This window comes from Gigantopelta aegis, chromosome 10, assembly GCF_016097555.1.
Source record: "Gigantopelta aegis isolate Gae_Host chromosome 10, Gae_host_genome, whole genome shotgun sequence".
Classification (NCBI taxonomy): domain Eukaryota; kingdom Metazoa; phylum Mollusca; class Gastropoda; order Neomphalida; family Peltospiridae; genus Gigantopelta; species Gigantopelta aegis.
Window position 1 is genome coordinate 26,615,228 of NC_054708.1, and position 18,488 is coordinate 26,633,715.

Sequence of the window (18,488 nt, forward strand, 5' to 3'; positions counted from 1 at the left end):
ATGCTATGGTTAACACTGGTCACCCTCATTGCCGCTAATATCTGTGGGATTCCTGGACTGCACCCCGATATGTCCACAGAATTGACAGGTGAGGACTTGACAATTGTTTGTTGCACCATTCTGAAGTTAAGGCACTGGTTGGTGACAGGACTTTTGTCAGGATAACATTAGTCAAAATGCACTGCACACTGGTGACCTGTTTTCACCTAATTGAGCTAGCAGATCATTGTTTACAAGAAAGAAAAAACAGGGGGATGTTTAGTTCAATGTTCTGACGGATTCACCCATTAGATTGTTGATGTTGTTACTAACCCAAGAATTGATTGGGAGGTTACCTAACACTTGCATTCCCAGTGGCTACGCTTACCCACCCTGTCAGAACCCTTTTGTTGTATGACGAGATAGCGGTTCTATACATAACGGTGGGATCGTTCCACCACTCCTCTGATGAATGCCACCATCACCGCTGTTACTACTAACATCACGGCTATAGTCTGTTTCGTGCATCCCACAAGAGATGGGCCAACCACAGCTGGCCTATTCTTCCACTGTGTCAGCTTCCTGCTGGTCCACGAGGAGAAGACGTGTGCATCTTCGGAGTACGGAACCCACCACCATCTGTTGAATGCTGCACTAGTTTGAGGACAGGTGATGTTGAAAAGAAATGGAGAAAACTTGAGGTGTTTTCTCTTTTATAGATACATTACCTGTCATCAAGGGTTTGTACTCTCGCAGGCCTCCCCGCTTGCAGTTCTCTGTGTGATGAAGTTAAAGTCACATGACCGGAACAGGAAGGAGTGTGCAGTAGAAGAATTTTAGGCCATTCCATTGGCTGTTGGGATGCTTCAACCAGAGTACTATCCTTAGGAAGGAAATGTTTTATTTTACGACACACTCAACACATTTTATTTATGGTTATATGGCGTCGGACATATGGTTAAGGATGACACAGATATTGAGAGAGGAAACCCGCTGTCGTCACTTCATGGGCTACTTTTTTCGAATAGCAGCAAGAGATCTTTTATATGTGCCATCCCACAGACAGGATAGCACATACCACGGCCTTTGTTTTCTGTACAATTGTTAAAGGTGCCATTTCCACTTACATGTGACTGGGTTTTTTCCAGTTCTTTTCACTAGACGTCCACAGCAGTGATGGAAAACTGTTAAATGAAGATCAGCTCCGTAACCAGCTGAAGAACATTGTGAACCAGTCACAACAGGTGGCACCGGCTCTTGGCATACTCACAATGTGGGATCGACCGAGCTGGGCCAAAACATACAACAAAATTATTCAAGGTACATTTAGTCTGTCCATGTAATCTATTATGGTTGGTCTAATTCAAAGTTGCAAAAGCAAATAATACAAAATTTCTAGGTTATTGTTTTATTTGTGAATAAGACTAATTGTTGTGTTTTACCGTATGTTAAAGGGACTGTCCTGAATTTGCAGCCATTGTAAGATGTTTCTGACTAACGGTTGTTTTGACGACTAAAATTAAATAATAAATACATTTTCTTCTTTAAATACCAATTTAGTATATCCAGTGTGTTTGTGGTCGTGTGTTTGTAACAGTCAGTGTTTGTAACAGTCAGTGTTTATATTCTTTATGATATATATGATGTATATTTTTTCGTACGTACAAAATTGTCGGAAGGTAAAATCCAGTTTAATCAACAAAAAGGCTCTATTGGTTGAAAACAATGGAAACAAACTCAGGACTGTCCCTTTAATGGTATTAGATCAATTTCAGCTGTGTTATTCCAAATCTCTTATGTGTTGACCGAGTTCTTTAATGGTATTAGATCAATTTCAGCTGTGTTATTCCAAATCTCTTATGTGTTGACCGAGTTCTTTAATGGTATTAGATCAATTTTAGCTGTGTTATTCCAAATCTCTTATGTGTTGACCGAGTTCTTTAATGGTATTAGATCAATTTTAGCTGTGTTATTCCAAATCTCTTATGTGTTGACCGAGTTCTTTAATGGTATTAGATCAATTTTAGCTGTGTTATTTCAAATCTCTTATGTGTTGACCGAGTTCTTTAATGGTATTAGATCAATTTCAGCTGTGTTATTCCAAATCTCTTATGTGTTGACAGAGTTCTTTAATGGTATTAGATCAATTTTAGCTGTGTTATTCCAAATCTCTTATGTGTTGACCGAGTTCTTTAATGGTATTAGATCAATTTTAGCTGTGTTATTCCAAATCTCTTATGTGTTGACCGAGTTCTTTAATGGTATTAGATCAATTTTAGCTGTGTTATTTCAAATCTCTTATGTGTTGACCGAGTTCTTTAATGGTATTAGATCAATTTCAGCTGTGTTATTCCAAATCTCTTATGTGTTGACAGAGTTCTTTAATGGTATTAGATCAATTTCAGCTGTGTTATTCCAAATCTCTTATGTGTTGACCGAGTTCTTTAATGGTATTAGATCAATTTCAGCTGTGTTATTCCAAATCTCTTATGTGTTGACCGAGTTCTTTAATGGTATTAGATCAATTTCAGCTGTGTTATTCCAAATCTCTTATGTGTTGACCGAGTTCTTTAATGGTATTAGATCAATTTCAGCTGTGTTATTCCAAATCTCTTATGTGTTGACCGAGTTCTTTATGTATTAGATCAATTTTAGCTGTGTTATTCCAAATCTCTTATGTGTTGACCGAGTTCTTTAATGGTATTAGATCAATTTCAGCTGTGTTATTCCAAATCTCTTATGTGTTGACCGAGTTCTTTAATGGTATTAGATCAATTTAAGCTGTGTTATTCCAAATCTCTTATGTGTTGACCGAGTTCTTTAATGGTATTAGATCAATTTCAGCTGTGTTATTCCAAATCTCTTATGTGTTGACCGAGTTCTTTAATGGTATTAGATCAATTTCAGCTGTGTTATTCCAAATCTCTTATGTGTTGACCGAGTTCTTTAATGGTATTAGATCAATTTCAGCTGTGTTATTTCAAATCTCTTATGTGTTGACCGAGTTCTTTAATGGTATTAGATCAATTTCAGCTGTGTTATTCCAAATCTCTTATGTGTTGACCGAGTTCTTTTTTGCCAAAAGTAAGATATACATGTACTCACAAACTATGAATCTTAGAACAATAAAACGTGCTTGCACCAGTATATGTTCATCTCAATATAAATACAGAACTTCACATACATTGTTTTCGCTTCCTATTTATTGCACGAGTTTATTTTGCACAAGAATATATACCATGAGACCGCGTAGCGGTCAAGTGGTATGTTCTTGTGCAAAATAAACGAAAACAACGTATGTAAAGTTCTGTATTTATTACATACCTTCTTTTATGTTTTACAAAAGCGGTTTTTAATTTAACGTCATAACAACATCTATGATCAAAACTCCTTTCATGGATTCATTTAACATTAAGAATCATACAATGCGGCAGCCTTGTGTAATGTTTCAAATACAATAGAAGGCACTAACTGCTGTAAAAAGAAAAAGGGAATTCCCCATTTAAAAGTTCCGGTCTAGATTGCACATATGTGCGATACAGAATAAATTTATTACACGGTTTCAAAATGTCTTTATCACTATAGTAAGATTGAATAGGTATGTAATAAATGGTTTTATTATATAACATTTAGTGAAATATCTTAAAATATTAGTGAAATAAAAGTGTTATCAGTCACTCATTGACAATAACACATTTCAGAGTGAAAATTTCACTCTAAAATGTGTTATTGTCACTGTAGAAAGTGTTATCTTCACTGTAAGAAAGCCAGAACTATTTTGCTGCTGGCATTTTAAAAATAAAGGTAAATTGCCAAAAGTTATATAATAAATAGAAAATTTCATGTTTTTGGTCAAATATGATTTATATCTCATCTCATGAAGTTTGCAATCATATCACACTCGTCGATGCAAGTGTGACTCATGACATATGATTGTAAACTTCACTTGATAAGATATAAATCATATTGAACAAAAAACATGAAATATCCTCTATGTATTACATTTGTAATTAAAATACTTAATAGCATTTATCTCTTTGTTGTTCTGCACTGAGATAACATTTCTTACAAACTATACAATCAATAAAACTTGATATACAAGCTATATGCATGAATGTTCATCTCAATACAAATGTACATGTGAATGAATTTTTGTTTAAAGTAAACCAATAGCCATTTTGGTGCACATAATTTGGATACATAATTAAATATGTATGACATTAGTAAAAATCTAACTGTCCGTGTATATAACTTGTAGATAAACACAACAAGAAATTAATGGAGGATATACAGAGAAGTATTTTTGTGCTGTGTTTGGACAAGTCGAGGCCAGATCTATCTCAAGAAGAAGCCAGAATCTTTGCAGCTGAACAGATGTTGCATGGTGGTGGTAGTCAGTTGAATTCAGCCAATCGGTGGTTTGATAAGACTCTGCAGGTAACAAATCATAACTTGTGTTACAAAATTTGAAATAAAACAGGTTTAGATACAAATTATTTAAATAACATTATACTAACCAGCAGAAAGAATTATATTATCTGCAGCCAAAAGTGACCATTTTAAGCAGGGTTTATTTTGTTTTTGTTTAATTTCATTAATAAAGATTAACTTTAAACTTCTAAAAATAAACCTGCATTGTGGGAAGTAATAAAATTGACTGTGAGTTTTATAATTGAATATTGTCAACGTTTTCTAATTAGTTATTATGCGAAATAATGATTTCAGATGTTACTACAGTATACTATGAGCTTATCAACAGTTATTAGTGGATGTACATCTGAAAGGACTGTGGGGGCATCAAATGTACACCTTTTAAAAAAAAAATGTTTTTATTCGTCTGTATGTTTAGTTTATGATCGGGTCAGAGGGTACGAGTGGTCTAAACTATGAACACACGACAGCTGAGGGGCCTCCCATTGCCGCAATGATGGACCACATCCTTACTTACTGGTATGTATCAGACTCCTTTTACTTTTGATTATAAATGTTCCAGAGCCACATAAATGATTTACGGTAACTATCAGCATAAATATATAATGTACTTTGTCATGTATTAGCCGACTCCTTGTATAAGCCGACCTCTTAGTTTGACCATAAATATCAAGTACAAAATCACTGGCCTCGTCTATAAGCCGAAGTCATCTTTTGTCCAGTTGTAGGCCCTACATTGTATTGATTTCAATAATACTATAAACAAATAGACTTGTGCTTTTCTTTTTCATTATATTTTCTTCCTCTTTAATTATTACAGACACGGTAATCGTCATCGCAATGCTAACGTCTTCCATGCCATGCAAAAATAATTTAGCACTGATAAATCATAACAAGAAAATAAACAAATCAAGCTGTAACAACATATCACTGCACATAAGTGATTTAATTATTCACTGAACAACAAATAATAAACTCATTAAGGCATGTTTAATCCCTGTTTTCCCCTCCACACAGAAACAAACGATTCTGTGATCCATAGCTGTTGTTTACACAAAATTGTGTGATCCAATCAAATAAGAGCTTACAAAATGATATAGTACATCTAGACCTCAAAAGTCGGCTAATACACGGCAATATACAGTACCATCATTACCATAACTTTAACATATGTTTGACAATTCATTCCTAATTCTCGTTAACTAAAGTAAATTATTTCACTTCTTAACACAGAAGATTTTAATCATTAGAGGAGTACTTAAGACTACTCTACAGTTACTTTGTGGAATGATTATGGAGTTTATGTGTTTTAATCATAACATTAACCATAATTTTAATAAGTCATTACAATCAGCCATAGCTACAATTACCATTTTTAGCACACTTGATGATAAAAATGAGAGGAATGCAGTATTCTCTATCTATAAGTCATGCGACAGTGATTTCCATGTATGAGATAATCACTATGTCACGGTGTGAACCTACTCTTTAAGGGAGCTGATATTGGTTTCTTTATTTGTGCACATTAAATTTTTGGTGGAGTGCAGTCATCTTAAGCCATCAAGGAAATTAATACATTTGGTAGAAAAAATATGATGGAATCGTTTTTGACTGAATCCTGAATTTATTTCAAATTCTTACAAAATGTTGAATTTTATTTGAAATTTTTTTTTTTTTTTTTTTTGTACAGCTCTTTACACTGTGTTTTAATTTGACTTTTAGTTTTTATATTTAAATTTATTATTGATATGCATATTCTTACCTTTATTCAACACCCAATAGCCAGTGTGTATTTTTTATGCTGGGGTGTCATTAAACATTATTTGTTAATTCGTTCGTTCATTTATTTTTTGCATACAATTTTTTATTTTATGTAGTGAGAAGAACACTGGGCCCAGCTCACCTGCTGGGGGTATGTCTGATGCGAGAAAACTCGACTTCACATTAAACAACGACATCCTAGACGATATTGAGAAGGCTAAGGAAGCCACAGAAAAGTTAGTTCTCATTACTGACAGATGTCACAAGTCAAAAATTTCAGTATGATACACAATTTAAAAAAAAGATATATGAGAGAAAATTGGCAAGTTTTCTTATTAATATAATCATTTATTTATTTCAGTATTTTATCAGCCATGTAACTAAGGAAATAATTCTAGGGAGGGTTTGAATTACATGTATGTGGTTTAATTTCCTTATTTTAAAATAAAAACAGTTAAAATGACTATACATTTAGTAAAGAGATTGTTATAAGTTTGCTGTCATTGTAACTTGTTTTCAAGTAACAGTGTTGTAAAATAGTGTTTGTGTATTCAATGTTTTTCTGGTTGTCCTTATGTTTGTATTAACCCATAAAACTGAACTTTACATGTCAGTTATTCTGTACAAGCAAAAACATTTATAGTAGGAAATAAATGGCATTCAGCTACAACAAGCATCAGCATGATCAAAAACACATTGAATATACACTGATACTCTTTTTAAAAAATAATAAATATATAAAATAAAGTAAATAATATGTAATAAATAAAAGAAAACATATGTAATTTTTATCATTAAAAAGGAAATGTTAGTCAGAAACATCTTAACAATGGGAGAAAATTCTTCACAGTCTCTTTAAGAATGAGAAAATTGAGATTGAAATTGTCTAATTGTACATACTACGTGTATTGTACTATAAGTTTGAACTTGGGGCTTAGACTGATTGGGTGACAGAAAATGTTGCCAAATTATTTATTAAAGTTCAGAATTTGCACAAACAAATTTACTTTCAAAACAAAATATCAATTATTTCATGCATTATTATTTTGCCAAATGAAAATAAAATTTTCAAATTGTTTTTAAAATTTACTATTGGAGAATTTGGCAAGTGCCTGAGTTAGCCCTAGAACTGAAGCTTTAATTTTTTTTAATACATAAAATTATATTGTCTATCTCATAAAAGATCATGAATATTGTCACTCCTTTCAAGTTGGGTGTAGTAAAGTGTAAAACAAAAGTTAAAGTTTGTTTTGTTTAACGACACCACTAGAGCACATTGATTAATTAATCATCGGCTATTGGATGTCAAACATTTGGGAGAAAACCCGCTACATTTTTTCATTATAGCAAGGGATCTTTTATATGCACCATCCCATAGACAGGATAGCACATACCATGGCAGTTGTGGTGCTCTGGCTAGAACTAAAAATAACCCAATGGGCCCACCAACAACTTTCATTCCATCATGCTGTTTTTCTAATTGCTCTTTTACAGATTCATACACAGTGTTAGTGTCAGAGTGTTCACGTACAGTGGATACGGCAAGAACTTCCCCAAGACGCAGAAGCTGAGTCCCGATGCCTACATACAGACAGCACTGCAGCTGGCATACTTTAGGTACTTGTCTTACTGGTGGTCGACTACATAAGGTGGTTAACAAATCGATAAACAGATGTATAGGAAGAAACTTGCTGAGTACGAATCTACATCCTTTTGAAGATTTGAGCTTTTTTAACTGAATACTTCTTATATTTCAGATTATAAAGCAAAATGTGCTATTTACAAAGATTTCAGCTTGATGAACTGAATAATTGTTATATTTCAGAGTATAAAGCAAAATGTGTTAATTACTAAAATTTCAGCTTGATGAACTGAATATTTGTGATATTTCAGAGTATAAAACAAAATGTGCTATTTACAAAGATTTCAGCTTGATGAACTGAATACTTGTCATATCTCAGATTATAAAGCAAAATGTACTATTTACAAAGATTTCAGCTTGATAAACTGAATACTTGTTATATTTCAGATTATATTTTTTTAAATATGCTATTTACAAAGATTTCATCTTGACAAACTGAATACTTGTTATATTTCAGAGTATAAAACAAAATGTGCTATTTACAAACATTTCAGCTTGATGAACTGAATACTTGCTATATTTCAGATTATAAAAAAATAATTGCGATTTACAAAGATTTCAGCTTGATGAACTGAATATTTGTTATATTTCAATTATAAAGCAAAATATGCTGTTTACAAAGATTTCAGCTTGATGAACTGAATACTTGTTATATTTCAGATTATAATTTTGTTTTTTGCTATTTACAAAGATTTCAGCTTGTTGAACCAAATACTTGTTATATTTTAGAGTATAAAGCAAAATGTATTATTTACAAAGATTTCAGTTTGATGAACTGAATACTTGCTATATTTCAGATTATAAAAAAAAATAATTGCGATTTACAAAGATTTCAGCTTGATGAACCGAATACTTGTTATATTTTAGAGTATAAAGCAAAATGTATTATTTACAAAGATTTCAGCTTGACAAACTGAATACTTGTTATATTTCAGGTTATATGGGAAAACGTGTGCTACGTATGAGTCTGCATCTTTGCGAAGATTTCAACTTGGAAGAACCGACACGATCAGATCATGTTCGATCGATTCGCTGAACTTCACGCGCGCCATGGATGACTCTAGTTTAACCAACAGTGTTAAAGCTGACCTCTTCCGACAGGCAGTCCTTGCACACAGAAAATACACAGATGAGGTGAGTTTGATAAATGATCACTAACTCTACAGGGATTTATTCAGGCATTCTGTGGGTCCAAACATAGGATCCTTCCCAAAATTAAAATGGCTCTGAAAATTCCCAATTTCTATACTGAAAATTCCCAATATAAGATGTTTGTTCTAGTACTTTAAATGATTAATTTAACACTGATGTAATGCATTATTCAGTGGCCTAAAGAAAAATCCCAAGTATGATTTACTCAAGCTAATTTTTCCAATCCTATGAGACATGGGACCTTGGTGATAAATCCGTTCTTTATAAAAATTTTGTGCCAGGTATAATTCAGTGGTGATTGTTGGGGAGGCCTCAGTGGCACGGTGGTTAAGCCATCGGACTACAGGCTGGTAGGTACAGGGTTCGCAGCCCAGTACCGGCTCCAACCCAGAGCGAGTTCTTAAGGGCTCAGTGGTAGGTGTAAGGTCACTACACCCTCTTCTTTCTAGCCGATGATTAAATAGTCATTGTGCTCTAGTGGAATCGTTAAACAAAACAATCTTTAATATTAACTTTAGAAACAAAGTGAAAGTGCTAACCACTAACCCACTGTCCTGGACAGACAGTCCAGAGAGCTGAGGTGTGTGCCCAGGACAGCATGCTTGAACCTTAATTGGATATAAGCATGGAAATAAGTTGAAATGAAATTAAATGGTGGGGAGGTGGGTAACAAATGCCTATGTGGCAGCAACAGGTTTCTTCTTTAATTCTGTAAACCAGATTTTGCAATTACAATTCATACAGTTCAACTGTGTTTTCTTGTGTGTTCTGTTTATTTCAGACTATTCATGCACAAAATATATAGTTAAAGTTTGTTTTGTTTTTAACGACACTACTAGAGCACATTTATTTATTAATCATTAGCTATTGGATATCAGACGTTTGGTAATTTTGACATATAGTCTTAGAGAAGAAACCCACTACATTTTTCCATTAGTAGCAATCGATCTTTTATATGCACTATCCCACAAACAGGATAGCCATTTTGCCTGTTGGCCAATCCCCAACCAGCATTATAATTGGGAATAAATATAGTTTAAACCAGACAGGATAGCACATACAGCCTTTGATATACCAGTCGTGGTGCACTGGCTACAATGAAAAATAGCTCACTGCTTCTGAATTAATCTTTATTACTGGTTTTTCTATGGTTAATTTTTATTTTCAGTTTTGAGATATTATTGTTGATTATCGTCTATGCATTTTAGACTATCAATGGTCGGGGCATTGATCGACATCTACTGGGACTCAAGTTGTCGGCACTAGAGGCGAACCTGGATGTACCTGAACTGCACAAAGATCCAAGTTATTCACAAGCATTTCATTTCAAGCTATCCACGAGTCAGGTATAGTTTGCCGATTTATCTGTTAGGGCTCATTTACATTGGATTAGTCATGGAACATGTGGTGCAACGACATAAATTAAAATGCACTATTTCCAATAAGAGCTGGGTTGGATACGTCCAGTGTGAATGATTTGTTTGGGAATATTGTTTTTTCATTTTTGTAGTCGCACCTGCACACCCCATCGAAAGTGATGAATCTTTAGTAGTGCATGATGATATACTGATGGAAAGAAATAAAGGATCACACAAGAAATAATGACTGCATCAAAAATCAATTCATATTGTCAGAAGTTGACTGGGAACATATAGGCAGCACATTCAACACTACAGATATTCAGTCCCACATTACAACTTGGTATGAAATACCGACATTACTATGCTAGTAATGAATTACATTTGGTCTACAGTTTGATGTGTTCTCTTAATTCTTTCCATATCAATATACTTATTTACTTCTTTTGTTATCATGCTCATATCCAATCACGGTTGAGGCACATATCTGTGAGTTTGACAGAGGAAAAGACTTTTGTCACATAAACTATCTTTAGCTACTCTTACAAGTAAAGTAGTTCAGGATCTCATACTTATGTTTTGTTACTGTCCTGTCTGTCTATCTGTCTATCTGACCCACATATAGTTTTTCGGATCTTTTTTCACACAATGTTTTAAGATATGGAGTTGACATTTTGTGTATAGCTTTATCATGTACAAATCAAGTTTGACTTGCATGATGATTTATCCATTTTTATATGCCCATCTATGATGGGTTGTATTATGGTATGGCGTTATCCGTCCGTATCCGTCTGTCTGTTAACCTTTTCTTGTCCGGACCATATCTTGCATACAGATGCATTCAGGACCATCACACCTCACATGTAGGAACAACTTGGGATGATGGTGTGTCACATTCTGTTACTAGGTCACTATGACCTACTTTTCACAGTCTACTGTACATAACAGTAAATCCTTGTCTGGACCATATCTTGCACACAGATGTATACAGGACCATCACACCTCACTTGTAAGAACAACTTGGGATGGTGGTGTGTCATGTACTATTACTAGCTCACTGTGACCTACTTTTCACCGTTTACTGCACATAACAGTAAATCCTTGTCCAGATCATATCTTGCATACAGGACCATCAGACCTCACATGTAAGAACAACTTGGGATGATGGTGTGTCACATTCTGTTACTAGGTCACTATGACCTACTTTTCACAGTCTACTGTACATAACAGTAAATCCTTGTCCAGATCATATCTTGCATACAGGACCATCAGACCTCACATGTAGGAACAACTTGGGATGATGGTGTGTCACATTCTGTTACTAGGTCACTATGACCTACTTTTCACAGTCTACTGTACATAACAGTAAATCCTTGTCCAGACCATATCTTACATACAGATACATACAGGACCATCAAACCTCACATGTAGGAATAACTTGGGATGGTGGTGTGTCACATTCTGTTACTAGGTCACTATGACCTACTTTTCACAGTCTACTGCACATAACAGTAAATCCTTGTCTGGACCATATCTTGCACACAGATGTATACAGGACCATCACACCTCACTTGTAAGAACAACTTGGGATGGTGGTGTGTCATGTACTATTACTAGCTCACTGTGACCTACTTTTCACCGTTTACTGCACATAACAGTAAATCCTTGTCCAGATCATATCTTGCATACAGGACCATCAGACCTCACATGTAAGAACAACTTGGGATGGTGGTGTGTCGCATACTATTACTAGGTCACTGTGACCTACTTTTCACAGTCTTCTGCATATAACACTAAATCCTTGTCCAGATCATATCTTGCATACAGGACCATCAAACCACATGTAGGAACAACTTGGGATGGTGGCTGGTCCAAAACAAACTGTTCATCCATCCCATTGCAAAATGTTCACATAATTCGACTTGAATCATACCCGTAACATATTCATTAATATTGATATGGTTTTCAATCAAACTCCTGATGGGCGTATCATATACCTCACCGGTACTCTTGTTGACAGAGTTATGGCCTTTGAACTTAGGAGACATGGAAACTAGTTTTCTGGACTTATTTTTGGAATGCCTTAAGATATTTATCTGACATTTTGTGTATAGGTTTAGCATGTACTGTTACAGATCAGGTTTGACTTTTTTGGCAATTTACCCATTTTTTATATAGAGTTATGGCTCTTGAACTTAGGAGATACAAAACTTGGTTGGGCCTGGTAGGGGACATGTGTTGTTTTACTCTCAGAATATTTCTTAAACTATTAGATGTCTAACATGTATGGTATTTTTTGCTACACTTGGTCTAGAGAGTGAGTGAAAGAAATCAGATACCACATAGACTACTCTTTTATGTAGACCTACCGCCTGTTTGCCAATCCACTTCATTTATTGAATAAATATTTAAAATATATAATAAAAATAAATACGTAAATAAATAAACTACTAACCAATGAGCAGCACATGATCTTTTGTATGCACTTTTTCCTCACAGGAACGAACCTAAGATTTTTAAACACTGTCCCATTTTTTTTTTGTCTACGGTTACATGATATTTGTTTCTCCTCCAGGTGGCGACTCATCACGAGGGTGTGATGGTTTTTGGTCCTGTTGTTCCCGATGGCTATGGCCTCTGCTACAACCCTCAGGAAACGAAAATCCACTTTGGCGTGTCGACTTACACCAGCTGCCCCGACACTGACAGCAACAAACTTGGGGTCGCTCTGATGAAATCATTCGATGACTTGCGAGACTTGCTGGCCAGCACTCCTCAAGCCAAGCTGTAGAAACCGGTGTTCGAGAAATCCTGTGTTACTGTAATACAAAGGGCACTAGCCAAACCTTCCGTGAGAGCTAGTGACTTTCTCAACATTTGTCAAACACTGGGAAACCCATGACCAGGGTTTATAAGCTGTTGTTCGCCTTACCACAAAATGAAAATTAAACTTAATTTGGCAAATGTATGTCAGTATTTATTAGCTATGCAAGTTGTGTGTAGATCTACCTCTGTTTTGTTGGTTTACTAATTTTGACTGTTTTGTATGCACTTTTTTCTTTTATTACATCATGGTGGAAGAGATAGCATGAGATATTTTCCATAAACCACATTGGGAGTTACACCTTTAGAGAGGTCATGACCTCCGATCAGCTGATCCACTGTGCAAGACTGTATGACTCGGTGTAGTGTAGCGCTAAAGGTGTACATACTTTTCTTTCGACTCATACTTGCATAAACGGAAAAATACTTGCAATCTGCTCTTATAATCAAATTTAACAAAATATATGTTTGAATACCTTTTTTTTGCAATGAATATGTTTATATTTGTTCTGTACTCTTCATTCAGAAATTTGTGAACCATTAGACTTATGACACAACAACTTTAGTGACAATAAGTTGTTAATTCGGACATTAAATGAATTATATTTGGTACTTTAATTTGGCTACTGTAGATTTTGTCTGCAGCCATATTCCTAACTTTCAGTATTAAAATGCTCTACACTGGCTTAGGAAAGTGGTGGTGGGGGCACATGTGCCCCCCTTACTTTTGGCACCTTCCTACGCCTGTGCTCTATTTTGCAATGTTCTTTCCTGTTTCATCCTTTCTACTGGATTTGTTTTGCATAGACATGTAAGATGGAGAGGGGCCCGGGGTGTTAGTGTGGTTAGCTGCTCGGTTTCTTGAAATTTTGGGGAATTTTCAGGCAGAAATTCCATTGATGAATTTTATGGGTTGTTTTGGGGACCCCCCCCCCCCCCCCCCCCCCCCCCCCCCCCCCCCCCCCCCACCCCCCCCCCCCCCCCCCCCCCCCCCCCCCAAGCAGATAAGCACCTCACCAGTAGTACTAACAGGCAGTGCACTTTTGGATTCCTCCCAGGGTTTGTTGAGGTTGGTCAATAATTACTTTATGCAAAAAAAAACCCAAAAACCAACCCCCAACCCAACCCAACTCTTCACTTATAAATAAATGCCATAATGCTTTTGTGAAAACACTTCTCTCTTTTCATGATCATTTTATATAGATTGGCCAAAGTTAATGTTTTATATTTACATTTACCCTTTATTCGTGGGGATGGGGGGGAAGGACGATTGTAATGATATCATTAAGGAATAGAACAAACTGGCTGCATTTACTTTATGGATGAAAGTAGAGAGATAATGTTTTGAAAATATTATATATTCTTAATATAAAAACACCCTATTTACCCGGAGTTGTAGTCAGTGTAGTGTTCAATTCTTTACTGGATTTAGATCTTTCTCAAACATTGTACATAACAGACAGTAAACGGACATGTCTGCATGTTAATAAAATATTTTTCATATTACATGTTTTTCTTTTTTCTTTATAGACCCATTGGGCTATTTCTTGTGGTGACAGTGGGTTCCCTCTCTCGATATATGTGTGGTCCTTAACCATGTGTCTGACGCCATCTAACTGTAAATAAAATGTGTTGAGTGCGTCATTAAATAAAACATTTCCTTCCTTCTTTATAGCTGAAGCCTTTTTATTTAAAATGAATTACAGGCATTTATACCTTGTCACAGGCTGGTAGGTACTGGGTTCAAATCCCAATCGAGGCATGGGATTTTTAATCCGGATACAGACTCCAAACCCTGAGTGAGTGCACCGCAAGGCTCAATGGGTAGGTGTAAACCACTTGCACCGACCAGTGATCCATAATTGGTTCAACAAAGGCCATGGTTTGTGCTATCCTGCATGTGGGAAGGGCAAATAAAAGATACCTTGCTGCTAATTGGAAAAAGTAGCCCATGTAGTGGCGACAACGGGTTTCCTCTCAAAATCTGTGTGGTCCTTAACCATATGTCTGACGCCATATAACCGTAAATAAAATGTGTTGAGTGTGTCGTTAAATAAAACATTTCTTTTTCTTTCTTGTCAAAAAACTGTTTTCAGACTCCAGAAATATTTGAGTTTAGAAAGAAATTTTGGATAATTAAATGTATAATTATAATAATTTGTGATATAACCATTACAATTAATATTAAATTTAACAATTAACATGCACCGAGATGAACTATAAACAAAGTATCACTAGTCTAAAAATTGTAGCTTGTGAGAAGGAAATGGTTTTATTTAACGATGCACTCAACACATTTTATTTACGGTTATATGGGGTCGGTGTAGCTTGTGAGAGATGGGGGCTAAACATGAAAACTTAACGTTGTACACACCTATATTTTATCTTTTCACTTACAAAGGTGTCCTTTTGGATAGCACATTCCACTGCTTTTGATATACTAGTCGTGGTGCACTGGCTGGAATGAGAGATACCCTAATGGGTCTCCAACAGGGATCGATCCCAGACTGACTGCACATCAGTTGAACTCTTTATCACTTGACTAAATCCCACCCCTCCATAAAAGATCAGCATTGCATCATATGAACAAGTGAGTGGGTCTACTTGTACCAAACTGTCGAACAAAGTTACAAAGCCCGATTTGCTTAAACAAGCATTGAAAAACCCCAACATAAGTGTGCCAGATTGGGGAGTTGTGGTAGGGGGAAGGTGAACGTTCACCCACCAAGTCCTGATGCAAATCTTTGAATTTATGCAAAACCGATGGAGATGTTCAGGCAAAATTAGCTAGCCTGAGACCTTTTTACCATGTATTTTCATCATTGTACTCATAATAATTAAGAGTCATTTGCAAACCTAACTGGTTAAAAATCAGCATCCCCCCACAAAAATGGGAACCAATATACCTAAGCGTAAAAATATCTAAGACAAAAACAGGCTTTGTAAATTCAGCCCCATATATCTTGTTCTTCGATTACAAACAAAACACAAACACTAAAAATGGAGAATAAGTTGTATATTCTCATCCACTTGGGTAACTTCAATGTATTTATTAAAAGAGACGTACATTAAAACATTATGTAAAAGCACTGTTAAACATGTCTTACTTGTAAACAAATACAATGTCATCAAAATAGTACAATATACATGTATTCAAGTTGGTCATAAAATTTTTGGTTAACCGGCAATATTTCTCCAATGTTAAGTGCTATTATATCGGTTAGCCTGATAGAATGTTGAGGAATTGGGAGGGTTTGTGAACAGTTTGGTAAAATGGAGGGGGGGGGGGGGGGGGGGGGGGGGGGGGGAAGAGAGAGGAGAGAGGGGCATTCCAAAGATTTGTCTTGCATTCCTATACACTGTGTCAGTAATAAATTCTCCCTACATCATGTACCTTTCTTCAGACTGTACAGACTTATGCTAATGCACTAACATTGGTATATATACCAAAATGCTAAAGAAATGCAACAAATATTTTCTGATTTTATTTTTACAATTTATTTAAGATACAGTAATAAAAATAACTGGTCAATGATCAACATCAATTTCTTGTTTACACAATTTCATTTTGTTCATCAACAGATGTTTGCACATTTCATAAGGATGGGCTTGATTGTTAAATAGGGGTCACTGAACTGAAGATTCAGAAAAAAATTGGTATCCGGTATGACCTCTGCTGGTATCACAACACAAGTTCTTCCATGCATCGAGTTAATCAGATATAAACTTAGGGTAAAACACATCACAATGCTAACAGATAATGTGCAAATTTAACACATTACTTTTTCTTGACCAATCATCAGTAATTTAAAAACACAAACAATTGCTACCTTACTAATCAGCCATGATTACTATGAGCAATTCATGCCGTAATGGAATAGGTAGTGATTGCAACCACCATATGTACCATGATAAAAATCTACTTGGTCCAGTAATTTCTATCTTAACAATCGGCCATATATATCTTCTATGGGCAATCCATGCTTTAACGGAATAGATGATGACATGCATCTACCATATGGACCATGGTCAAAAGAACATAACAAACTGAAAAAAACCCTATACCAGTTGTAGTAATATTATCCAAGAAACAAAACTGATTATTAACTCTTTTATACCCCTGAATAATTAAATTTGCATTACATTCATTACAACATAACGTCATCCCATTGGTCCAGATGTAGCAACAGGAGTTTGTTCAATTCTTGATGAACGTAAAAATTTAATTATAAGTATTGTCTGTTATTTCTTTTACGTTAATCTGGGTATGAACAAAACAAAAAAATAATCCGCAAAAATATGTGAGAACAGCTTCGCCGATTCATACAGTTTGCGCATTATTTTTTGTCGTTCATACCCCAATGAACGTAAAAGAAATAACAGACAATCCTTAAAAAGATTGTTGCGTTTCTTATGCATTTCAGTATATATTTGTGAAAATAAAGGGGGAACAACAACCATGTAGGATCCTTGGAGTTTACCATGTCACCTATCAAGGCTGTCTGTCCAGGACGGGTTCATGGTGCGACAGAAGTTGAGTGTAAGTGGCATTACACCCAATGAGCTGTTAATATCACTGAAGTCTTGAGACGGTACTGGTATAAAAACCAAGTATCAACCGTGGCCAGTAGACTGCACCAAGGCTGGTGTTTATAGCACCACATACAGGTCTAGCTCTGGCAGTCACCAAATTCACCATTTGATAATTTTAAAAACAATCAGTGAATTGTAATTTAAGTCGGCAAAATAATTTTTACTACATTTTATTAGAAAATAACTGGTTTTGTGCCATTTTTGAAGTTTAATAGATAATTTGGCGAAACGTTGTGTTCACTCAGTTAGCCCTGACATAATAGTAATAGTGATCTTTCATAGAGGTTCTGAATACAGCAGAGGCCTAATTCAGCAAACTCAATCAACTTTGTCATCTTGCAGTGATGATGTGTGATGTAGCTTAAAGGGACTGTCCTAAGTTTGCAGCCATTGTAAGATGTTTGCGATAACACAGCCTTGTTGGCGACTACTATTTCATACTAAATACATTTTCTTGTTTAGAATACCAGTGTCTGTATATCCAATCTGTTTGCGGTCATATACTAATGTTTGTAGCACTCCGATTTTACTTTAATTCATGATATATATTTTTTTGTACGTATGAAATTATTGGAAGGTAAAATCTGGTTTGGGCAACTACCAGCATTAGGACAACAACAAACACCCTGTAAATACACACACTGGTATTTTAAATAAGAAAATGTATTTAATTTGTATATTACGTCATCGAAAAGGCTCTATTGGTCAGAAACATTTTACAATGGTTGTGTACTCAGGACTGTCCCTTT

At 35.3% G+C, this 18,488-nt stretch overlaps 1 protein-coding gene across 1 annotated transcript in view; it reads left to right on the plus strand.

Moving 5' to 3' along the window:
• The window catches only part of LOC121384058 (carnitine O-acetyltransferase-like), a 28,299-nt gene extending 14,212 nt beyond the window's left edge, over positions 1-14,087 (plus strand). The window contains exons 7-14 of the mRNA XM_041514257.1: positions 1,128-1,299; positions 4,238-4,416; positions 4,829-4,929; positions 6,288-6,407; positions 7,666-7,788; positions 8,749-8,947; positions 10,174-10,311; positions 12,899-14,087. Of these exons, the coding sequence (XP_041370191.1) occupies positions 1,128-1,299; positions 4,238-4,416; positions 4,829-4,929; positions 6,288-6,407; positions 7,666-7,788; positions 8,749-8,947; positions 10,174-10,311; positions 12,899-13,114 (1,248 nt within the window). The 3' untranslated portion in view covers positions 13,115-14,087. The remainder of the gene's footprint in view (positions 1-1,127; positions 1,300-4,237; positions 4,417-4,828; positions 4,930-6,287; positions 6,408-7,665; positions 7,789-8,748; positions 8,948-10,173; positions 10,312-12,898) is intronic.
• Positions 14,088-18,488: the final 4,401 nt, after the last annotated feature.